Here is a 24,851-nt window from a genome sequence, read left to right as displayed (position 1 = left end):
ATTCACAGCATTACTGACACCAACATTTCCGTGTTTTGTTGTGTTTTGTTTCGTTTTTAAAAAAAGGAAGTTGTACTTTTTTAGAGCATTAAAGGACTGTTTAAAGACAACTCTGTTTGATACAAACTCGAGTGCTGTCTCGGAAACGTAGAAAGTATTAACAGGCTAAGAAATGACAGCAAAAAAGACAAAGATGCCAAACTGTATAAAATGGCTTAGTACGAAATAAGTCCGAGATGTTAAATTGAGCCATCATGCATCAATTTCTAAGTCCCAAAACCGAGGTAACACGGGCCAGATCTTCCACTAGCTTTGAAGATTTTGCTTTCTCGGGTTTGCTTTCAGCTAACCTGAGAGAAAGGGCCCGTAAGCACAAGCAAGAGAAAGCACGCTCCGCCTGCAACCAGGCCGGGGCAGCGCCCCGGGCCCCCGAGGCCCCTGCGGCCGCCCGCAGGGAACACCGACGGGCAGCTCGGGGCGCCGCGCTGCCAGCTGGCAGAGAATCAGCCCAGCACTGGGCTGTTCCCTCACAGGTTGGTAGGAAAAACTGAGGCTTGGGGTTTGTTGTTGGTTTGGGGTTTTCTTTAAATAACCACCCCCAGGCCGAGCTTCCCACCTCCGGCCCCGCTCCAGCACCCACCGAACCGCTCCCCCTCGGCGGCAGCTCGGCCTCTCCCAACCACCAGCCTCCGCTTCCCAACCAGCAGACAAATTCGGAGACAAGAGAACTCAACTCGCCCCGGCCCGGCCCGGCCCGCCCCGCCCCGCCGAGCCCGGGCCCGGCCCGAGAACGCCCGCACGTCGCTGAGGCGGCGACGCCTGCGCGCGCGGTCGCCAGGCAACGCGAAGGGCGCCGTTAAGCGGGAGTCGAGCACCTACACGACCGATCGGCGGCTCTGCGGCCCCGCCCGCCGCAGGGCGGCCGGCGAATGGGCGGCTCGAAAGACGCGCCGTTGGCGCCGCGGATGAATTCGGGGCTCGACCGGCCGCGACTGGAGCGCGGGGGCTTTGATGGGCCGCCGCTCCGCTCCGGCAACCGCTGCCGCGGCGCCGTTCCGCCCATGGCCTCCGCGCTGGTAAGGGCCCAGCCCCGGGCGGCGCTCCGGCGGGCAGGCGAGGTGCAGCCGCCGGCCTGCGAGCGGGCACCGCGGCCGGCGGGTGTCGCCCGGTACCGAGGGCTGCGCGGCTGCAGCCGGTGCGAGCACCGCAGCCGCCGGTGGCAGCGCCCAGCCCGGGGGCGGCGGAGGGTGCGAAGCGGAGGGCGGCCGTGCCTCCGCCGCGCGGACACTGCCGGCGCCTGAGGGGTGGGCGGGGGGGGGGGGCCGCCCCCGCCCGGAGCCTGACGGTGCGCACCCTCTCCCCCAGGAGGACCCCGTCCTGATCCGGCCTTTCCGAGGCCACGGAGCGGCAGTGACCGGCGTCGCCTTCAGCGCGGACGCCGCGAGGCTGGGTGAGTGCCGGGGGCCGGCGGCGGGGCCGGGCGCCGTTTGCTTTCCGGGCGGGGCGGCTCGTTCGCTCCCTCCCTCCTTCCCACCTCCCTCCCCCGGCAGCCGGCGGAGCCGCCGGGCGCGGAGGCGGGGCGGGCTCCCGCGCCGGCCGGCCGGGCGGGCCGAGGAGTCTCTGCCCCTTCCTTAAGCGACAACTTTTTGAGCAAACCACAAGGCGGGAGGAGGGGTTTGTCCCGCGGCGAGAGACGAGGAGGAGGAGGAAGTAAGTGAGGGGAGCGCTGAGGCCGGAGGGGCGGGGGGCTGCTCCGTGCCTCCGCTGCTGCCCCGCTCCCGCTGGGAACCTCCGGGCCCGCCGCGGAGGGACTGGCTGCGACCTCGGCCGGCGGCTCGATCCCGAAGCTGGGAGTGCCTGCAGCTCCCTCCGTCCTGGGAGCGCGGCGGGAGCCAGCAGTAGTTCGCGGAGCTCCTCTCTCTTAAGGGGCTGCTTTTAAGCGCCTACCATGAGGATCCGCCTGGCGAGAAGATGGACGTGGGTCCGCAAAAGCTGCATGTTCCTCGGCTTCTTGACGATCGCTTACTTCGTGGTCGAGCTGTCGGTTTCTTCTTTCGGTGCCTCCCTCGCTGGGGAGAGCATCACCAAAGGGAAACGGGAGAGGCGCTTTTCTGACAGAGCAGAAGACGCTGTGAATTTGGCTCGTCCAGTTTATGACAAATCCCCGCCTGATCCTTATGCCCCTGGAGAATGGGGTAAGCCTTCTCGCCTGCAGCTGTCTCCTGAGGAGAAGAAACAAGAGGAAGAGCTGATTGAGAGGTATGCAATTAATATTTATTTGAGTGATAAAATCTCTCTCCACCGGCACATTGAAGATAATCGACTGAGTGGCTGTAAAACTAAATCTTACGACTACAGAAGACTGCCCACGACATCTGTTGTGATTGCTTTTTACAATGAAGCCTGGTCAACGTTGCTGCGGACGATACACAGTGTTCTTGAAACATCACCTTCAGTGCTTCTAAAAGAAATTATACTGGTGGATGACTTGAGTGATAAAGCGTATTTGAAGACTGAGCTTGAAAAATACATAAGCAGTCTAAAAAGAGTTCGTTTGATAAGAACCAACAAACGAGAAGGATTGGTTCGTGCACGCTTAATTGGGGCTACCTTTGCTACTGGTGATGTCCTCACGTTTCTAGACTGTCACTGTGAGTGTGTCTCTGGCTGGCTGGAACCACTGCTTGAGAGGATTGCTGAGAATGAGACTGTTATTGTTTGTCCTGTCATTGACACCATTGACTGGAAAACGTTTGAATACTACATGCAGACGTCAGAGCCCATGATCGGGGGCTTTGACTGGCGGCTGACGTTCCAGTGGCACGCGGTGCCTAAACATGAACGTCTTAGGCGCAAATCTGAAACCGACCCAATCAGATCCCCGACCATGGCTGGTGGCTTGTTTGCTGTCAGCAAGAAGTATTTTGAGTACCTGGGTACCTACGATATGGGAATGGATGTTTGGGGAGGGGAGAACTTAGAATTATCATTTAGAGTTTGGCAGTGTGGAGGCATGTTGGAAATTCATCCATGCTCCCACGTAGGCCATGTGTTTCCAAAGCGTGCACCCTACGCTAGACCGAATTTCCTTCAGAACACGGCACGTGCTGCTGAGGTGTGGATGGATGAGTACAAAGAGCACTTTTACAACAGAAATCCTTCAGCAAGAAAAGAAAACTATGGAGATATTTCTGAAAGAAAGATACTAAGAGAGCGTTTGAAATGCAAGAGTTTCAACTGGTATTTACAAAACATATTTGCCGAGTTGCACGTACCAGAAGATCGACCTGGCTGGCATGGTGCTATCCGCAGTGCAGGAATAGCTTCAGAATGCCTCGACTACGTCTTACCAGAACATCATCCTACTGGGGCTCACCTTTCTCTCTTTGGATGTCATGGTCAGGGAGGCAATCAATTTTTTGAATACACATCAAATAAGGAGATTAGATTTAACTCCGTAACTGAGCTATGTGCTGAAGTCCCTGAGCATGAAGACTTCATAGGTATGAGGAATTGCCCAAAAGATGGGTCTCCCATCCCAGATATTATTATATGGCATTTCAAAGAAGATGGGACTATTTATCATCCGCATTCGGGAAAGTGCCTTACTGCTTATCGTACAACAGAGGGGCGTGCTGATGTGCAAATGAGAACTTGTAATGCTGCGGATAAAAATCAGATTTGGAAATTTGAGAAATAATCGCTGCTGGAAGTACAAATCAAATGGACTGTGATCTCCAAGGTTTTTACATACGTGAGCAGAGAGCAACGTTTGATTGTATACCTTGGAATATCTTCAGATGCATCTGTAGTGGTGTAGAAACTGTATCTGCTGTGGTGAACTGTATTGAAAGTAAAAGTAAATTACTGGGGTTTAGTTTCTAAAATGTTGAATACAGATCTAATACCTTTTATTTTTGTAAAATTTTGATCTCTTATTTTCTTACTTTGGTCTGTCTTGATTAGGGTAAAACAAAGCCTTTTGAGTGGACGGAGGAGGGATTTTTTTTTCCTTGAAAAATATATTATTAAACTTGCAAGACTTTGTTACATGAAGTAAAGAATCTTTACTTACAGAAACAAAAGTTAAGGTTCTTGCAGTGGAATTAACTGACTTGCATTTCAGATACATATGTTATAATGTATCTAACACCCTAAGTAATGCTATAGTAGCATGTGATTGAATTGTCGTTGATATGGAAAGTTGAATCTTAAGCCTTGTAATATTCTGCAGTTTTCTGGGAATTTATGTACTCTTAAGGGTTTCAAGGTGACAATTGGCTATATTACATTGAAGTAAAGGAAGGGTTTTTTTTTTTAGTAGATGGGCTTTGGCACTGTTTTGCAGTCTTGTGCCTATTCTGGAAAACTTGCCTCATGAGAGTGAGTCAGGAACTCTTGTGCCTTTAAAGAGTGTGGTAGCAGTGGAACCAAGGAAATGCTGGTGATACTCCAAATGCGAAAAAAATAGTGATGGTTACAAGTAAGGATTCTGTTTAAAGGTGATGAAGGAGGAGAGAAAGCACAGAATTGTGTTAGCTACTCCTGTTTCTTAGCTATATATTTAATATTTATGTTGCCTCTGTGTAAACTTTTCCATGTTAACCCTAGCATCATAGGGACACATAGCTTATGTGACTATACCATGTATCCTTTTTTTTTTTTTTTTTTTGACTGGCAGTGGGGTTAGAGGAAGGAGACAGAGGAAAACTTGAATTGTTTTATTTTGCATCATGTATTTTGGCAACAGCCGGCATGTATCAGTCCTAGGTAGAGTTTTGAAATAATGCAGCATATGCTGCCTCTTTCTAGTCACAATAGTACTATGGGAGACCTTGGGTAAGGTTGGGAAACTGGAGTTCCTGAAGTGAAGGGAGTTGAAAAGGCAAAGGGCAGCTTGGAGGAAACCAAGATTTGTTGGTTAGGTGGTTCACAGAACATCTTATTTAGAATGTCTTCTATACCCTGTTATGCTGAGTTTTGAAGAATGTTGATTCTTGAATCATGTCACTAATCTGTTTTGAGTGTGATTGTAGACAGTAATGTGATACATATATTGTGTACTTGAAAAAAAAATCTTATGTTAGTATTTGTGTTTTTTAGCTTTAAGTTGAACACTTATCTTAATGTTTTGGACATTTCAGCTTTTTTTTATTACTTTAACTGAAGTGATAAATATCCTTCAGTAGCCACAGTATAGTAATTCTTGACATGGGGCTTGGTAGGTAGGAACTTGAGCTGGTGAGCAGTAAGAATCTGCATGCTTGAGGAATTTAGGTGTGCATTTGTTGCAGGTGTTAATAGGAAGAAGTTTTAAGAGGGAGCAAGTAAGACCTGAAAGAAGTGAAGATTTGCCAAAAGTAAAGTAAGAGTAAATTAAGATGTATTCATGAATCTTAGTGGTTTTAAAGAGTTGAGAGGTTTGGATGGAAGCGAGCTAAGATAGAAGGGAAACAGGAGGAGAAAATTTGGAGCTGGAGATGTGACGTTGAATCATGTTAAAAATACTTGCCACTGTGTGGCATGGGTTGTTGTAAGTCTTAAACTTATTTTTAGGAGGTTACTTGCAATTCGTTCCCCGCCCCCCCCCGACCCTGAGCTGATTTTCTTTTTTTTTTTCCCTCTCAGAAAAAGGGAACTTTTTTTACTATAAAAGGGAGACATTGCTGAAAAATTACATTCCACTTTGCAGTGAGGAATTCTTTTGTGGACCTACAAGTTATGAACCATTTATCAAATTTTCAAAGGCAGCCAGTCATTATGTACTGGGGCAATAAATTATACAAAGTATGTGCTTTTGTGAGAAGCTTGTTGTAGACTGTTACATTCAGTAGAAAGGACAGGAAAAAGGCCTGGGTTCTCCTACATGGCAGAGCATAAGTTGTATGTGCAATACATGTTTCCTCAGATGAAAGTACTTAAATGATGTGAATATAGACTATGCAACTTTTATGTGATTAACTTTTTTACGACTTGGCAAAAACTACATTTCATAAAGAAGTACTTTCATGTTAAAACTGACATTCAAAGTGTTCCTTATCTTTTTAAGTAGTGAGTCTAAGGGAATCTGCCTCTTAAAGTTTGAAAAGTTATTCTCTCTATATGTATCTGAACCCTTTCCCCTTCCCTCCACCATCTCTCATTTTATTTTGTAGTTATTTAAAACTAAAAGAAAAAAAAAAAAGGCAAAAGCAAATAACCTGGCCCTAAAAAATAAATAAAGGCTGGGAGAGGCTAGAGAGAAGAAAAAAAAGCTCTTACCATTTCCAGTTCCGCTAGTTTTGAACTGGGTTGCAGAAATTCTACAGAAATGCTCTAGTCCAGTTGTTTTTCAGTGTGTACAGATTTCTAGAAAGTCTGAAACTCTGAAAGATTTTCTGTTCTGTTAGACTTTGAAAATTTGGGGAACACTCCTATGTATTTTAAACTACTGATTTTAAGTGACTTAAAATAAATCGAATGTAAACTTAACACTGAACAAATGTGAGAGGGCTTTGGGGTTTCTTTTGAAGAAATAAAATCCAGAATGATAATTAAGTTTTGGCTCGTGTGCTGACTCTTTTCAATTCTCTTCCAGTTGTACATACAGCATACAATAAAAACTGCCATGAACTTAAACTTAATGAGACTTATTAAGTTTCTTGTAATGTATCCACTGTGCTTAGAATTCTAGATGAGTTCCCTTGACAGAGGTTCAATTAGTCATTTTTTTCCTTCAAGTAGGAAATCTTGCAAATCACTGTTAAATGTGTTTGTATTGTGATGTTGCATCTTATCGCTTTAAGATTTGCAGGGCTAATGTAGAGTGTGTGGCTTTGTGGTGGTGTTTAAATATTCACATACGTCATGCGTACAGCCCTGTACTCCATCTAACCTGTAATTCTTGCACGGAGTGAGTTAACTATATTGGAGATGCTTCAGGATTTGAGGGGGAAAAAAAAGGGTGACCAAGGGCCTGGCTGTTAAAGCCTGGCTGAGTTTGTCTCTTCTGATCTCTTGCACAACTTGTAGATACTAGTGTGGTGTTCTGGGAAATGGGAGTGTAATGTTTTATTCCATGTTGCAGCAACTTGTGTCTTCATATGTACACGCGTATATATGAAAATGTACACCATCAATATTCACAACTTATAAATTGAACTTGGTTTCAATGCAAATGCCATAAAAACTTTTTCATGGCATATGTGAAGCCTGGATACCTGTTTAAGAGAACTGCAACAAAGTGGTGTGTAAACTTTGCATGAGGCCAAGTCTTTTTTCTTTGGTATTATGACTCATCATCAGAAAAGCAAATTACCTAGAGGTGTGTCAGCTGTACTTAGGTGTGTATACGTGTACAGAAAGCACTGATGTTCAAAAAAAAAAAAAGGCACTGAGACAGCATGAACTTGAGGAGAGAAAAATGTGTAAAAGTGGAGAGAAGCCATTTATAAGATAACGTGCTTGAGTAAATTGGAGAACTATTGTTATACAGTAGGCAAAATCCTGTAAAATGGAATAAAAAGAAGTTTATTTGATAATAGTAAATTATACAGTAGATTTTTTCATGTATAAAATTGTTTTTAAGATTAGTATTGATCATGGAAATTATTACTGGCAACATTGTTTACACTCTAGACTCTTGTGTTTAGTGCCTGTGGCTGGCTAAGGTAAAATGTTTACTGTTACAGCAAAATGCTTAGGCATTGGCCATATGCACCAAAATTGATTTCAGCCTGCTTGAATAGAGAATGACTTGGCTTGGCTGAGGCTCCTTAATGGTGAAGAAACTTTGTTTTCTTGGCAGGATAGGGGACAAAGCTGAATATAGATTCAGGGTTTTGGCTTAGAGGTTCTTTGTCTGGATTTATGGCCCTCCCGTGCTGTTCAGATAGAGTCATATCAGCCTGTGTGCCTTAGGAAAATAAATCTGCAATGGGTCTGTCAATTACCCTTTCCTGTGCAGGTCCTGAACTTACTCCCTCCTTCACCCCTGGAGTGATGTCAGTTGGGCTGGAACTACAGCTTCAGAGGGAATAACAGCTTTTGAGTGTCATGGTAACGAGCAGGTGGCTTCGAGAGAAATCTACCTAAGGATGGGGAGAGGATGCTGTGTGAGCACAGGCAACAGAGTCCAGAGGGAGAAGAAGGAAGATGCTTATCCATGTCCCAGCGAAAGGAGAACTTTAGGTCACTGCTTGTATCTCATTAACCTTGGGATAACCCATCTGTAGGAGAGCAAGCTACAAGAAACCAGGCTTTGAATTTATTGTACTGTCATCTTTAAAAATATTTCTTTCACTTTTGAGAACTGAAAGCAAAGAGGGATGGTATTACATGGCCTTTGTGCAGTTCTTAAGGTACCACAGGTACTTGGTAGTTCGTGCATTATTTGTTTTAGAATCTATCAGTCTTGTCTCTTCCATTTTTCCAACCTGATGCCTTCAATTTCTATTTTAGCTTACATTTCACTTTTTCCTTTCTGTTTTATGCCACTCTAGATAATATTTTTCTGAATCAAAGGGGAAAGAAGAAACCATTCACATACAATTAGAGAGAGCCTGCAGTGAAATAGTTCTGAAAAGTAGGAGAGGGAAAAATATCCTGTACTTTGTCAAATTTAGGCCTATTTATATGGGCATAGGGATAACGTGATCCCACATTCTTTTACCAGAAGCTAATCTTTTGGGAGTAAAAATAATATCTCTGTGCCAAATCCCTCAAGAGATTTTAATATCTAATATTTTGTTCAAGTCTTGCCTTGACACGTGCTAATAAACAAACTCTATTCCTTTGTGCTATGTTGATGCCTGAAAGAGGTTGGGGAGAGAAGAGCAGTCCTTTTCATGTCCTCTTCAACTTCTAGGAGGTCCATGTTCTTCTTCTCCCTCCTTTTCTGTACTAGGGGTAGGAATTTTATAACTGAGAGGTGGGATTGTGTGAATCTCTTGTTTTTACTTATGTCCTGCATAGTAGCACTTAGCGGAGGTGAAGATAATAGGGGTGTAGGAATATCACAGTTGTCAGTTTAATTCAACTGCTCATTGCTTTTGTTGCTTATAGCTTCCTGAAAATGATCAAGCTCTGGTAGAAGCTGTGTCTGCCTTCTCAAGTGTAGATAGTATGGTCCACCTGTAAGTGACTGCAAAAAAAAAAAAAAGAAAAATCATGTTCTTTCTGTTATCAGACCAACAACTTCACGTTGTGTTTTGAACAAGATAAATTTAGTATTTTAAAAAATTGGTACTTAAATAGGATTATAGAATTATCATATTTGGATATTCACTTTAGTGTAGATATTTGAAGTGCTAGAAATTGTATCTTGAGTTTAAGTTGGATTGTCTTTTCAGAATTAAACACTTGATGCTTGAAACAAATTCCATCTTGGAGATCAAAGTGAGATCACTGAAGAATTTGTGAAGAATTTATTCTTAGTATTTTGTGTCACCAAATGCGGATTCATACTTAATGACATGTGCATTATGTTTGGCTTTTGATTTTTTGTTCTATATCTTTGAAGTACTTGTAAGCCAGCCAGTTTGTTTAATGTGTGGGAGAGCTACCTGTTAAGAATTAGTCTTTACTCCTCTCAGTCTTCTCATGTCCTTCCAAAAGCCTGGTGTTGGCACTGCTGGCTGCCAGACTTCTGCTCAGGCCAAGTATCCATTAAAACCCAATAACTGCACCCTCTCCCTGATACCCGCTAGATTCACTGGTGAATCCAAATCCATAGTCATTAGCTCTAATTTTTCTAAAAATACTGAGTGGACTCAAATACCTTTTATTTCTTGCCAGCTACTTCCTCTTTGGATAGGTTTCTTATGGTGTGGAAGCTGAAGACACAATGCAGAGCTTACAAATTTGTAGGCCATGTGGAAGCGGTGACCAGCGTACAGTTCTCACCAGATGGGCAGCTACTTGCCTCAGCTTCTCAAGACCGTACTGTCAGACTATGGATTCCTTGCATGTGAGTATGACTAGGCGATGCTGGCTATGCGTTTTATTAAAGTGCAACGTGAATATTGGAGTCTCTATCCAAGAAAAGCTTCTCTTTCCTTCACGCGTCCCTGGGCTTTGACAGATATTGGGGAGCACAAGCAACATGGTTCTTTACTGTGTTACTTTGTTCTTTACTAAGTATTCTGTAGTTTCAAAAGAAAAATATAGCGATACAGAGGTCATGATTTCATGTGTGTAGGACTATATTTGGTAGTGTTTCTCTGGCTTAAAGGATATATTTATTTTAATAAAGATCGCATGGCTGCACCTCATTTTGGGGAGGCAAGTGATGAAGGAAACAAAAAATAGCATTTTTGAAAAAAAGAAAAAAAGCCATTTGAATTGACTGGCGTTTTTTAGACTGTTCTCTAGTAGTAGTGTTTATGAGATATTCAGAATGATCTTAGAAACACTGGTGAGAAAGACTAACTTTTAAGCATTTTGTAGATTACTATATCAAAAAATATAATAAATTCTCTTTCAAATACTACATGGAGGCTATTGCTGCTAGTTAATTGCACTGTTATCTAAAATTGGTCATATCAAATACAATTATTTTAAAGTCTGTTAGTCTAATTATTAGTATTCAAAAAATGTTGGTGACACTAAGGTTTAGCCTGTGTAAGTTGCTTTTTCATTTGGATGAGATTCCAGATATGTGAACTTTGAGGTTTTTATGGGGTTTTAAACTCTTTCAGTTTAATATAATTGTTTTGTGTCTTGTTTTTCTCCCCACCACCTCCCCGCCCCCCCCCCCAAGTCATGGAGAATCATCAGTACTGAAAGGCCATACAGCTCCTGTTCGTAGCGTGAACTTCTCACATGATGGCCACTTTCTAGTTTCAGCATCCAATGATAAATCAATAAAATATGGAGCGTTCGCCATCAGCGCCTTTTGTTTACCCTATTCCAACACACTCATTGGGTTCGCTGTGCCAAGTAAGTGTTTTTATTCTCTTTGTAAAAAAGCAGAACTCCTAACAAAGAGTTTTTGTTTCCCAGGGCAGAACTAAGAAGAAAAAAAAATCTGTGAATGATAAATGATGATCTATCACTAATAATGCAATTTTAATAAATGAATCTTAGGCACACAAGTTCTATATAAATCTCCTAGTTGAAGTCTGAAAGCTCTGTGTTAATATGTGTGCATGTTAAATCTGTTGCTGGGTGTTAATTCTTTTACTTTAAAGGACAAATAGGGTCTTCTGTATTTATTTCCAGTCTGTATCCTGTCTTTCCTCAGTCTTGTATGGTTTTCTGCTGTATTAACTTATTTCTCAGCATTCGCTTGTTTCTAGATTTATTATGCATGGTAGGGGTTTTCTTGAGTAATCTTGGAACAGTCGTGGCATAAGAATGGTCATGAGTCAAAATGAGTTAAACTTAATTGGAAAAGGTAAAGAAATGGCCTTTGTACTGCAAGTTAAGATTCACGCTCTATTTAAAGGCAGATTAGCTCTTCAAAGACAAGAAAAGATTGTTCTTTGAGTTGGTGTGTTGTGTTTTTTTTTTTTTTCCTTCATGTTAATGGAAAGTCTGCAGCTGAGAGGCCCGATTTAAGCCTCTTGAGGAAGAAATTTAACACTGGTGAAGTTCAGAGCCTTACAAAGTTCCAAAGTATCTGATTGTTGAAAAGAAAAATAAAAGCTCTAGGAAATTGTATGCGGAAGTTCTTGAAGAGTGTTCTGATGTCCTTGTGCAGTTGCTCAGTATGAGAAATAATAATGATTGGTGAAATTATAGACAAATGAATTTTCCTGTTTAAAAACCTAGTCTGCTACTCTAGGAATAATCATGAATGTTTTGCTGGCAGTTGTAAGTCTAGAGGGAACTCACAGGAGAATATATGTAGGTTAAAATTAAACGCAAGGTTGTACTGTGTCCTCTTTGTCTTTTTGCCTGTAGTTTTTTTTATAATAATCTCTTTGGCCTGTGAAGTGACAACCTCAGGCTGCTGTTACCTCCTCCCCTCCACACCTGCTCTTGCTTGTGGCTCTGTTTTCAATTGTAGTTGATTATGAAATGGAGAGAGGAGGAGTGAGGGGAGAAATTTTTCTTTGCGGTTTTATTTTTCTGTGACAAATATAAGAAATTCAAATGTCTTTTAATTGTTACACATTTTAATTCTGAACAGGCTTTCCGGGTTCTGGTGTTTTTGCTACTTATGTCTCTAATGCTAATCTACGTAGTATCAGTTGTTTAATAATGTATACGCTTGCATGTTCAAGATTCTCACCTGATGGAAGACTAATAGCATCTTGCAGCGAGGATAAATCTGTTAAGATCTGGGATACAAGAAATAAAACTTGTATTGATAACTTCTTAGATTATGGAGGGTAAGTGTTTCTAGAAAAAAGGATAAATGTAAATGTGTAATTTTAATGAGAATAAATTCATGTTTTGTGGTATTAACATCTATATATGTTAAAGCTGAAAATAGGTCAAACTTCTACCACCCATGTCAACTAAAAGAATTAATTTCATGTTTCTCTAAAGAGATTAACTGTCTGCACTTATCTAGCTGTTTTCCAATAGTCAAGAAATAAGCCAGAGACAAGTCAGGTTCTTCTTGGATTTTTGAACATTTTCATGTTTTTCCTCCTTTTCAATAATGCTATTTGATAATGGATGCTTCAACAAGAAGAGGAATTTAAGAATTCACTACTTGTTGATGAAACAAGTATTCTGTTAGCTTCAGTGACCTGCCTTGTTTAGGTTTAGAAAATACTTGCTTTTCTTTATCTGTGGTTTTCTTAAAAATCTTGGAACCAGAGTTTTAATTATCAAATGCAATGGAATATTAATCATGTGTATGTTCTTCGCTAGTTTCATGGCTGCCATCTCTTTCCCAAACTGAAAGGTTGTTATAGCTAGATATTCTGTTCTTAGACAAAATTATTTTACTTGCTGCTTGTAAAGCCTTTGCAGCACTTTCTTCTAGGAACTTTGTACTCCAACACAAACTGAAGGTTTGAGTCAGAGCAATTATACTACCTTTTTAACAAAAGCCAGGTTATACAGTCTGATTTTTCATGCGCATCTTGTTTTCTTATGCTTATTTCTGCTGCTTGAAATACCTTATTGGAGTGTCCATACATGTGGATTCTACACAAATTTGTGGCAACTCAGTGTTAGTATTGCGGGTTTTATATATATGTGTATATATGGTTTATATATATATATATATATATATAAATGTTTGTATTTTATATATATATATGTATACACCCCCCCAGGTATTTCCATGGAAACATGTAATCAATCTATTTTCATTTATTATATTTAGATTTGCAAATTTTGTGGATTTCAACCCAAGTGGTACATGTATAGCTTCTGCAGGTTCCAATCATGCGGTGAAACTGTGGGATATGCGAATGAACAAGCTACTGCAGCATTACAAAGGTAAAAACAATGTAGATTGTATCTTCTTTAGAATAGAGCTCTTTACAATGAAATGTGATTTATTTAGATTATATGATTTATTCCTTACTGGGGAAAGTGGACAAACAGATTATATTGGCATTTTGTAAGTAATCTTTTTGTAGTCTAGCAACCCTAAAATCCAGTCTGAATCCTTAATATTCCTTTGCAATGCTTTTCTTAATTCTTGGAACAGAACTAAGCACGTACTTTGGGGAGTCTGGTATGCCCCAGCACTTTGGTTGTTTTTCCCATAAATGAAGTAGGTTGTTCTTTGGGAAGTAGAAAAGAACAAAGAAATGTACATTTCCTGTTAGTAGATATCTACAGTCTTTGAATATTTTCTTCTGTAAATTAGTTCACAGAGCAGGGGTTAATTGTGTATCATTCATCCTTCTGGTAACTATCTCATCACTGCTTCTACTGATGGTACCCTTAAGATTTTGGACCTCCTAGAAGGAAGACTTATTTACACTCTCCATGGACACAAGGTATGCACAATAATCCTCTTTAAATGGAGATCTTAATAGATTATTCAGTGTCTTTTCAGAGGGAAAGTAACGTTTATGCCACGTTGTCTTGGATCTTGCAACTTGCAGATAACCTTTAGTGGACAGCCAAAGTGTGTATTAATACACCTTGTCACAAGCGCGTAACGAAATGCATCAGTTTTACCTATGACCATGCAGTTAATCTGTCAATATTGTACACATGCTTAATGTTAAGTAATAGATCGTGTTCTGAATTAATAGTTCACCATCTTGATTGTCAAAGTCAGTTATTTGGTACATTAGCCTTTTTGTGTACTGAAAAACAGTGCTTTCTGAGGAGGGGGAAGCTTATGGAAGATAACTTTTGTGAGGAATGGCAAATGTTTTGTCCCTTTCCTCTTAATGCAAACAAACCCTACTTTTGATAATTAATCACTCAAACACATTGTCTTGAGTAATGTAATATTCGATAATTTTTCATTGCAGAGTTAAAGCATAAAATCTAAGCAAAATGCCACTGTTTTCCTAGTATTGATTGTAGTAATTTTAATGCAGCATCTTCTAAAGATGTGCAATATTAACTCTTCAATCAAGTTGTGTTGCAATAATTTCACTACAGTTAAATTGTTCCTTATTTTATTAAAATTGCAAAACTTATTTATATTAGATAACAATGAGTTTTTCTCTTTGGATTAAAATACCATGATTACACTAATAGTGTAATTTTACTGCATGCTATTTTTTTTTTTTTTTTTTCTTTCAGGGACCTGTATTTTCTGTGGCTTTTTCAAAAGGTGGTGAAAAATTTGCCTCAGGTGGAGCAGATGCTCAGGTTTGTGATATTGCCTCTTTAAATTAAATGTCTTAATGTTTGTTACAGTGGATGAGAGTTAAATGTAGTATATCACAGTGTTGTGGTTTAGGCTGACTGGCAACTAAATGCTACACAGCTGCTTGCTCACCCTCCCCCACCACCAGGGGATTGGGAAGAGAATTAAAGGGGGAAAAGGAAAGAGACCTGTGAGCTGCCATAAGAACAATTTAATACTACTACTACTAATATATGAATATATATATATGTATAATGATAATAATATACAAACAAGCAATGCAAAGTGTAATTGCTCACCACCCCTTGACCAAGGTTCGGCCTGTCCCAGTCTAACAATCCTGAAACAGGTAAGTCCTGACACTGCAATCCTGGATGAGCGAGAGGCCCAAAGAGAGAGAGAGAGAGCACTCCAAGAGTCCGAGAGTGAGAACCCCCAGAAGAGCAAAAGCCCTTCTTTCTGGTCAACCCTCATCTTCATACTGGTCATGATGTTGCATGATGTGGAATACTTTGTTGGCCAATTTAGCCCTCAATCCTGAATCTAAGATCAAACCATAAGGGGAGTTGTGGACCCTCTGTCCCGGCTATGCTCCCCCCTAGCCTGTTGTGCTCCTGTGCACTGTCGAGAACATGGGAAGCTGAAAAGTCCTTGAGGTCTCAGTGCCAACTATAAACATTAGTGTTACCAGCATTCTTCTCATAACAAGTTCCCGACTAAAACCAAAACACAGAGCTCCTCTAGCTGCTAAAAAGAACAACTAACTCTGTCCCAGCTAAAACCAGGACACGCAGTAACACACTAATTACAGTATACTGACATGTGTTCTGTCTAGTAGTGTATTATATAGACTTTGTTTAGCCTAAAGTTAAATTTGAGGAGAAAAATGTTAAATACATAATTTAAAAATTTCATCTTAACTACTTTCAATTGGATGTTACAATGAGAAGACCACAATACTAGCCACTTCTGGTGGCTAGTCATTAAAAAGAAGGAATGACTTTTAAATAGAAATATTCTAAGTGTTGCTATTTAGTGTCAACAAAGTAGTGTTGCAAAACAGTGTTAATGCCTACATGCTCTGTTAGGTTTTCACTTCTCTTAAAGTCACTGCTCTGTAATCATAAGAATCAAGTTGTACTACTGGGAAATCTTTGGCTAGAATTGGGGAAAAAATAATATTGTGTTAGCTTTGTTAATTTACATTGGTGAAACAGCAAAGTACTGGATTTTGTACAGGGAAGAGTTGTTTGAGCATTTAAAACAAAATTATTTTAAATTCAACAGCAAATCATGTAATTAATCTTCATCTGCTGTGATAAATCTCATAATTACAAAAATACTGTCAAGCTTTGAATCATCTCTATCTTTACATTCTCCAAAAACTTTTGTAGCCTGAGGCTTAGATTCAGAGTCTGAAATGTCTCTTAATATTAGTTGTCTTTTTCATTTTTTCCTGTTATAAAAGCTAAAAGCTCAATGTAGACACAGAAAGCCAAGCTGTAGAAATGAAGATCCTTGAACTTACCATGAATCATGTTTATATTCTGTTTTGTGGAGTTTGAAATATGTTTCAGCTCGTAACAGAGACAGTCTTAGAAAATAATAAATATTTTTTAACTAAGAAAATCCAGTGTCATTAGAAAGAATACAGTCTGTTTCTGGTTTTCACTTCATGCTTCAGGTAGCACACTTTCTAGAATGACTTGAAAGCACTCAAAGAAATTAAAACTGCTTTCTATCACAAGGCCTTAGTAAGAAGCCTCAGTTTTCACTGATAAAGCCTCTTGTCTTACCACCCAAGCTGTGGAAAGAACTAGCAGGGACTGTGAGGATGAACCACCGCCCACTGTACTTGAAGAGCAGGTTCGAGAAGATCTGAGGAACTTGAAGGTGCACAAGTCCATGGGACCTGATGAGATCCATCCGCGGGTCCTGAAGGAACTGGCGGATGAAGTTGCCAAGCCACTGGCCATTGTATTTGAGAAGTCGTGGCGGTCTGGCGAGGTCCCCGATGACTGGAAGAGAGGGAACATAACCCCCATTTTTAAAAAGGGGAACAAGGAGGACCCGGGCAATTACAGGCCGGTCAGCCTCACCTCTGTGCCTGGCAAGGTCATGGAGCAGATTCTCCTGGGAACCATGTTAAGGCACATGGAGAGCAAGGAGGTGGTGGGTGACAGCCAGCATGGCTTCACCAAAGGCAGATCATGCCTGACCAACTTGGTGGCCTTTTATGATGGGGGTGACAGCATCGGTGGACAAGGGTCGACCAATGGATATCATCTACCTGGACTTGTGCAAAGCTTTTGACACTGTCCCGCACGACATTCTTCTCTCTAAACTAGAGAGGCATGGGTTTGATGGATGGACCACTCGGTGGATAAGGAATTGGCTCAATGGCCGCACTCAGAGAGTAGTGGTCAACGGCTCGATGTCCAAGTGGAGACCGGTCACGAGTGGTGTCCCTCAGGGGTCCGTGTTGGGCCCGGCCCTCTTCAACATCTTTGTCGGTGACGTGGACAGTGGCATGGAGTGCACCCTCAGCAAGTTCGCCGATGACACCAAGCTGTGTGGTGCTGTCGACACGCTGGAAGGGAGGGATGCCATCCAGAGGGACCTCGACAGGCTGGAGAGGTGGGCCCGTGTCAACCTCATGAAGTTCAACCAGGCCAAATGCAAGGTCCTACATCTGGGTCGTGGCAATCCCAGGCACAAATACAGACTGGGTGGTGAATGGATCGAGAGCAGCCCTGAGGAGAAGGACTTGGGAGTACTGGTGGATGAGAAGCTCAATATGAGCCGGCAATGTGCTCTTGCGGCCCAGAAGGCCAACCGCATCCTGGGCTGCATCAAGAGGAACGTGGCCAGCAGGTCGAGGGAGGTGATTCTCCCCCTCTACTCTGCCCTTGTGAGACCTCACCTGGAGTATTGCGTCCAGTTCTGGAGCCCCCAACATAAGAAGGACATGGACCAGTTGGAGAGGGTCCAGAGGAGGGCCACGAAGATGATAAGAGGGCTGGAGCACCTTTCCTATGAGGACAGGCTGAAAGAGTTGGGGCTGTTCAGCCTGGAGAAGAGGAGGCTCCGGGGTGACCTTATAGCGGTCTTCCAGTACCTCAAGGGGGCCTACAGGAAAGATGGGGAGAGGCTGTTCAGGAGGGCCTGTTGTGATAGGACAAGGGGTAATGGTTTTAAAATAGAGGGAGGTAGATTCAGGTTGGATATTAGGAAAAAATTTACCATGAGAGTTGTAGAACACTGGAACAGGTTGCCCAGAGAGGTGGTGGATGCTCCATCCCTGGAGACGTTCAAGGCCAGGTTGGATGAGGCCCTGAGCAACCTGATCTAGTTGGAGATATCCCTGCTCCTTGCAGGGGGGTTGGACTAGATGACCTTTGAAGGTCCCTTCCAGCCCTAACCATTCTATGATTCTATGATTCTATAAAGCAGTACCAAGACTTGCAGTTATTGGAGAAGTGAAAATGTTAGCAAACTTCCAATATTAATTCTACAAGTGGAAAAAAAAAGGGAAAAAAACTTATTTCTTGAGCCACTTATGTTCCATACTAAAGGTTTTGTGTGAGAATTTTTCAGTTCTAAAATGAACCTTTGATTCCTAGATAATCCTGAATCGTTGACCTTACTTTTCATGAGTACTTTCTTATGAGTTTTATGATGGTTGGTAATTATACTTAACTTGAGAGGAAGTGAAGTGCACGTGTTAAATTAGGTCACGTGACAGAATTCATCTGAGAAGCTATGGTGATGGGAAAAGACCTGCACTATTAAGCTAGACTTAACTACCCAAATAAATGCCAGCGTACACTGGAAATGCCTGTCTTATTGCAAGGTTCTGTTGAACTTGGGGCCCCCTGAATGACATGCATGTTCAGTGCAGTCATGTAACTGCCTTTCTCCTGCTCTGGCTCCATGCTGTAGAGCTGGTGGCTGGTGGTATCATGGAGTGAGTAGATATTGTAGTGCAAAATCTATGAGATGACTTGTGTTTCTCAGCAGTTTCTTGTAGTGATTTCACGCTGCATGCATGAGATGAAAGATCCAGTTTCATCACAAAGTGCTTTCTTAGGTAAATGTTAAATTAAAAAAGTAGTCATAGCAGGTCTAGTAATGAACCCTGGTTTTATTTACCTTACATTTTTCTCTCTTGAAGTTTTTCCCCTTTTTCTTGTGAACTTGTGAATGTTCTAATGGGAGAGGGCTTACGTATTTTGCTGTAAATTTCACTTTTGTATTGTAAGTTTAAAAATGTGCAGTGCTAACCATTGTGTGGTAACTGCCTATGTATATATCTTTATCTATAGTAAATATAAGAACTTTATTGCTTGGTCTCCATTTTCTGTTGGTGTATAGACACATATGTACTCCACAAACATCCTTTTTTGCTGACCTGTCCACAGCCCTCTTCCAGGAAAATAGTTGTGGGATCTCTTCTCAACTCATTGTGATAAAATTAAGTTGATTTACTCTACATATAAAGTGAATTCATTTGAAAAGTTCTGCTGGCAGCTGGGCAATGTCAAGCTAATGAACAGAGGCTGGTCGTAAAAGTATTATCTTCTATCTCTTGTGCAGTATCCAAAATATACTGTCCACAGCGTAAATTGGAGGCAACTGATTCATTGTAAGTTTACCACAGATTACTTGCTCTATACACATATTATTTCAAGACTATTACATTTTCAAGCAACAAATAAAATCTGTTTTTCCTACATCAGAGAAGGAAAAACAGTATCTGTTTCTAGTTTCATTTTTCTTTCTGGTTGGTGCAGAGCCAGCTGAAAACTTTGTTCAGAACCACATTAAGTATTTGAAATAAGCACTGGATACTTTTTTTTTTCCCCTTCCTGTTTGCTTCTTTCCTCAGTCAAAAAAATCTAAAACATGTAAAGTTCTGAAGCTCACATTTTTCACAATTCTTGGCTATATGTGCACAGGACAAATTATGTCTTTCATGGAAGCAGGTAAATTATATAAGACCTTTTACTCTTTCTTTTAAGTGAAAGTTATACCCATTTGTTTGGAAGGTAATAGCCTGTGCTGTTAATTCCATTCTTAGCATATAGAAGAGACACTTAATTGTGTCTGGTGAGTGCTTTGATGTAAAGAGAATTACTTTCTCATGGAATAGTTATTTTTCTAGAGTTGTGCGTAGTTGCTTTTACACTTTTTGCATTGCAGTTGAGATACTCAAGGCATATGGGGATGTTTCCATGCTGGTTTTACTCTTACTAATTTTGTTATCCCACTTTCACTATTACTAATGTCTGAATGAGTTTGGGTGCATCTTTATAGGTGCTCTGTGTCTCCCAGTCATGGGAGATGTTGATGTCATGGGACATTACAGTCATGGGACTGTTGATGTCTCAACAGTCATGAAAGATGTTGAACCTGAAATGAACTTGTAACAATGCAGCTACTTTGGAATATATTAAAATATTTTTTAGGCTGCTTGGAATTGCTGTGAAGAAATCTGTTCTTTGTGCTGCTTATGTATAGTTTATTAATTTCTGAAAAATATTTTTAATAGTTCTCAAAAATACTTTTGGCTGGACAGACGGGGAATTTTGAGTCAGATCATGGTTCCAGCTTTGTTTCCTCTAATTTAGGGAGCAGCTATAAAAATCAATATTGGACTTTTGGAAACTGCCGTCTTCTAGGTGTTATAAACTTTTTCTTTTCTTTTTCCCCTTAGCACTTAAAGTAACAAAGATGGCACAAATCATGTAAACTCGTGGTAAACTTAATTAAATTGCTTATGTATACAATTGTTTTGTGACACGAGAGAGAGCAACATTGTGTGTTATAATTTGGTTTCCTGGTCTTACTCTCCATAAGGCTGGATAGACTACCTTCTGCTATCTTGCCTCTGCCTTCTACTACCTTACTTCTGCATTTGGCCAGCGTGTAACTGTTGGGTTGTTTGTTGTTGTGGTTTTGTTTTTCGTTTTTTTTTCCTCTCCTGTGAATGTAATTGGACAAGATTCAGAAAACGAATTCCTGTTGCTAAAACACTGAAACCAGGTGCTTTAGAGTTGCGGAACTCTTATCCGCTCAAACTTTCTCATTTGAACTGAAAGCCTTTATAGAGGACAGAAATGTGATGGCATATGGCCCCTTGATATGGCAGAAAATAACTTAGCACATTCACAGTCCAGTGGGACAGAAAATTGCTTTGGTTTATGATTATCGAGACATCTCTTTTTTTTTTTTTTTTAAAATAGATTAAACCACATCTATTAGACTTGGAGTATGAGATACTCTGGGGAAGTGCCTGTGTTGTAGAAGAGATCAGACTAAGTGATGACAGCAGGCTCATTCTGATGTCGCGATCTGTTAGTAATAACAGACTTCACTGAACAGTTATGTTTTGGACATCGAATAGGCTTCAAGTTGTTACTGATGTGATGGCTTCTTACAGGTATTACTATGGAAAACCAACTTTGATTCATTTGATTATAAAGAAGTTCTTAAACACCATGTTAGAAGAACACATATTGATGATCCTCCTCATCTTCTTGATATTTACCCGAGGTCACCTCATCTCCATGATGAAAAGCTTCAGTCAGTTGAGGTGAGTGCAATAAGTACTGTAATACAGGAAACCAGAAGCTTTTGTAAACATTAGCTGCCTAAAATTTATAGTTAAATGTCTTCTATGTATACCAGAGAGCTTTTTGTTATTATAACACCTTGGAAGTAACCATAGCTTATGAATCCACATTAAGGTTACTAGGCTTGCTGATGCTGTCAGATTTATCCTGATGAATTCCTTTCATGCTTCTTGTGTAAGCCTGTGCTCTACACCTGGTTAAAACAAAACATAGGCGATATCTGGTTTCTGATCAAGTAACACGGCAAACTGTTGCAGAAGATATGTGAATTTTCAATGAGCTTTAGGATGCTACTCAAAATATATCATTATAAGCAGGACAAGGTGGTGTTATTACTGAAAGTCAAATAGAATCATAAAATGGTTAGGGTTGGAAGGGACCTCAAAGATCATCTAGTACCAACGCCCCTGCCGTGTACAGGGACACTCTCCACTAGACCAGATTGCTCAAAGCCTCGTCCAGCCTGGCCTTGAACACTCCCAGAGATGAGGCAGCCACAGCTTCTCTGGGCAACTTATTCTAGTGCCTCACCACCCTCAATGTAAAAAATTTCTTCCTTATATTTAATGTAAATCTATCCTCTTTCAGTTTAAAGCCATTGCCCCTTGTCCTATCACTACATACCCTTGTAAAAAGTCCCTCCCCAGCTTTCCTGTAGGTCCTCTTTCAGTACTGGAAGGCTGCAATAAGATCACCCCTGAGCCTTCTCTTCTTCAGGCTGAACAGCCCCAACTCTCTTGGCCTGTGTTCATAGGAGAGGTGTTCCAGCCCTTGGATCATCTTCGTGGCCCTCCTCTGGACTCGCTCCAGTAGCTCCATGTCCTTCTTGTGTTGGGGACTCCAGAGCTGAACACAGTATTCCAGGTGGCGTCTCACGAGAGCAGAGTAGAGGGGTAGAATCACCTCCCTCAAACTGCTGGCCACACTTTTGATGCAGCCCAGGATATGGTTTGCTTTCTGGGCTGCAAGCGCACATTGCCGGCTCATGTTGAGCTTCTCATCCACCAGCACTCCCAAGTCCTTTTCCTCTGGGCTGCTCTCAATCCATTCTCAGCCCAGCCTGTACTTGTGCTTGGGATTTTCCTGACCCATGTGCAGGACCTTGCACTTGGCCTTGTTGAACTTCATGAGATTCTCACAGGCCCACCTCTCCAGCCTGTCAAGGTCCCTCTGGATGGCATCCCTTCCCTTCGATGTATCAACCACCCCACACAACTTGGTATCGTCAGCAAACTTGCTGAGGATGCCCTCGATCTCACTGTCCATGTCACCGACGAAGATGTGAAACGGCACCGGCCCCAGTACTGACCCCTGAGGAACACCACTCATCACTGGTCTCCACTTGGACATTGAGCCATTGACCACAATTCTTTGAGTGCGACCATCCAGCCAATTCCTTATCCACTGAGTGGTCCATCCATCAAATCTGTGTCTCTCCACTTTAGAGACAAAGATGTCATGTGCGACAATGTCAAATGCTTTGAACAAGTCCAGATAGATGATGATGTTTGCTCTTTCCTTATCCATCAATGCTGTAACCCCATTGTAGAAGACCACCAAATTAGTCAGGCACGATTTGCCCTTAGTGAAGCCATGTTGGTTGTTAGCAGTCACCTCCTTCTTTTCCATGTGCCTTAGCATAGTTTCCGGGAGGATCTGCTCCTTGATCTTGCTGGGCACAGAGGTAAGACTGATTGTTCTGTAGTTCACCAAATCATGGATTAGTTGTCCCTCTTTTCAAGACCTTTAGGTATTGTGAGAAGATCTTGATATGTATCTAAAAGTTTAGAAAGCCTTTCTGGGCTAGTGGTGTGTTTTATGTCACTATAGAGTAGTAGGTCTGTATAGTCTAATTTCCTGGTAACTTCATTCTACAGCTGCTTTACTGTCAAACCTTCTATCAACAACCCTTGGAAGTATTGGGAATTAGGGAACCAAAGTGAAATGTCAAATATTCTGTCAGTATTTGGAAAATCCTGTGTTTGTCAGATTGTCTGAAAGCTATGCTAAAATGATAAACAGTACTATGCCTTAGACAAGATCGTTCCTTGTGCTAAAACCCCAGCAACTGTCCTCGGTAGATCTGGCTGGCTTCTGCATGGTGATTACTTATACTTTTATCTCTTCTTTGGTATTCTCCAGATCCCTCTGATGTCCAAGAGCTGTATCTGATCTAAATCTAGGAAATTTTTGGTTGCTGTTATATGCTAATAGGGTCCTATAGAAATTCACCATTACCTGTTTTTGTTCATATAAAATGCAGATACTGATGCCAGGGCATTTGTTTCCTGCTCAGACTTTTAAAACATTGAGATTTGAGGATATTAAGCTTTTTCTTTGTGTATGTGTATGCAATATGAGTAGTATAAAGATAAATAGCTTGATAAGAAGGGAAACCCTGATAGAACCCATCACTAAATATTCTCATGTGTCTGCTTGTGTTGTCAAGTTGGATGTGAAGCTTTCTGATGCTTAGCATTTTGATCAGAACAAGAGCAGGAGAACTGCATGGATGAAAAGCTTCTTAAGCAAAATTCTCTACCAGACTGTCATATTCATCGTAAGGTCAATGAAGTTAAGTTTACTGGTAGTAGCCTTTAGTATATGTAGTCAGCGCTGGAACAAACTCAATCACAGCATTTGCCAGCAGATTTAAACCACTCTTGCTGCATCAAGAGTTTGCTTCCAGACCTGTTCAAATTGCATGCAGTTATAACACACTCTAAACAAACACAGTAGCTTTTAGCTGCAGGGTTCAGTTGCTTTCTTTTCAGGTCAATTTTTCCAGACTACTTCTGCTCAGATACTTGGCAAAAGTATAAATATTCTAAGGCAACTTTCAAAATTTTTTTCCTCTTCCCCGCTGCCTGGTCCCAGGTAATTAAGGACCTCTGGAAAACCATTAGTGAGTTCAGGCTAGGGTAAAACTAACACTAGGAAGCACCTCCTTACTGACACTGAAAGGACACATAAAGGAAACTTGGTAGTTGAATATCAAGAAATTATTTATCAGCTAGCTTTGGCAGATTTAACTTAATTTGATATCTGCATTTCTGCATGCTTGTAACATTTGTAGTAGCTTAGGCTTTTGGATTAGCTGTTCCCTAGTAGTAAGAAGGCTTTATGGCTTTGTTATTTGTCGTAGCAAAATTCTGGACTCTTGTGGTATCTTTTCTGACCTGACTTCAGAATTTTAAGAATAAGGTTGCTATGTTTAGTTTGCTATTGATATCACATTATTGTAGAATATCTTGCTCTCAAATAACATGCAGTATACTACATTTTTTGAGACAGAACAGTGACTGATAGATTCAACAAAACTGATACTACTGTAATGTACTATATTTTTGTTTGTAAATTAATAATAATAATTATAATCACATCTTGTTTTCAGAATTAATGTAATAATATAATAGTGTGAACAGTGTTAAAGTGAAGTTATCAAGTTATGTTGCTCCATATGTCTCTTCCTTTTTTACTGACCTTCTTATCTGTCT

The 24,851-nt window shown here is 41.2% G+C and overlaps 2 protein-coding genes across 2 annotated transcripts in view; both read left to right on the top strand.

Annotated features, from left to right (window-relative positions):
• Positions 1–1,042: 1,042 nt before the first annotated feature.
• Positions 1,043–24,851, top strand: part of POC1B (POC1 centriolar protein B) — a 60,495-nt gene continuing 36,686 nt past the window's right edge. The window contains 11 exon segments of the mRNA XM_086609987.1: positions 1,043–1,076; positions 1,366–1,450; positions 9,775–9,946; positions 10,739–10,839; positions 10,842–10,917; positions 12,207–12,314; positions 13,265–13,380; positions 13,757–13,783; positions 13,786–13,889; positions 14,653–14,721; positions 21,162–21,314. Of these exon segments, the coding sequence (XP_086466113.1) occupies positions 1,062–1,076; positions 1,366–1,450; positions 9,775–9,946; positions 10,739–10,839; positions 10,842–10,917; positions 12,207–12,314; positions 13,265–13,380; positions 13,757–13,783; positions 13,786–13,889; positions 14,653–14,721; positions 21,162–21,314 (1,026 nt within the window). The 5' untranslated portion in view covers positions 1,043–1,061.
• Positions 1,949–3,700, top strand: GALNT4 (polypeptide N-acetylgalactosaminyltransferase 4). Its single transcript, XM_009984906.2, has one exon. The coding sequence runs from the start codon at positions 1,949–1,951 to the stop codon at positions 3,698–3,700; it is 1,752 nt and encodes a 583-aa protein (XP_009983208.2).

The sequence above is a fragment of the Tauraco erythrolophus genome, chromosome 4 (assembly GCF_009769465.1).
Source record: "Tauraco erythrolophus isolate bTauEry1 chromosome 4, bTauEry1.pri, whole genome shotgun sequence".
Taxonomy (NCBI): Eukaryota; Metazoa; Chordata; class Aves; order Musophagiformes; family Musophagidae; genus Tauraco; species Tauraco erythrolophus.
The sequence above is the reverse complement of the archived record's forward strand: the minus strand, read 5'-3'. Positions and strand labels throughout refer to the sequence as shown.

Coding starts and splice junctions, on each gene's coding strand:
- GALNT4 (XM_009984906.2), top strand. CDS start 1,949: ATGAGGATCCGCCTGGCGAGAAGATGGACGTGGGTCCGCAAAAGCTGC.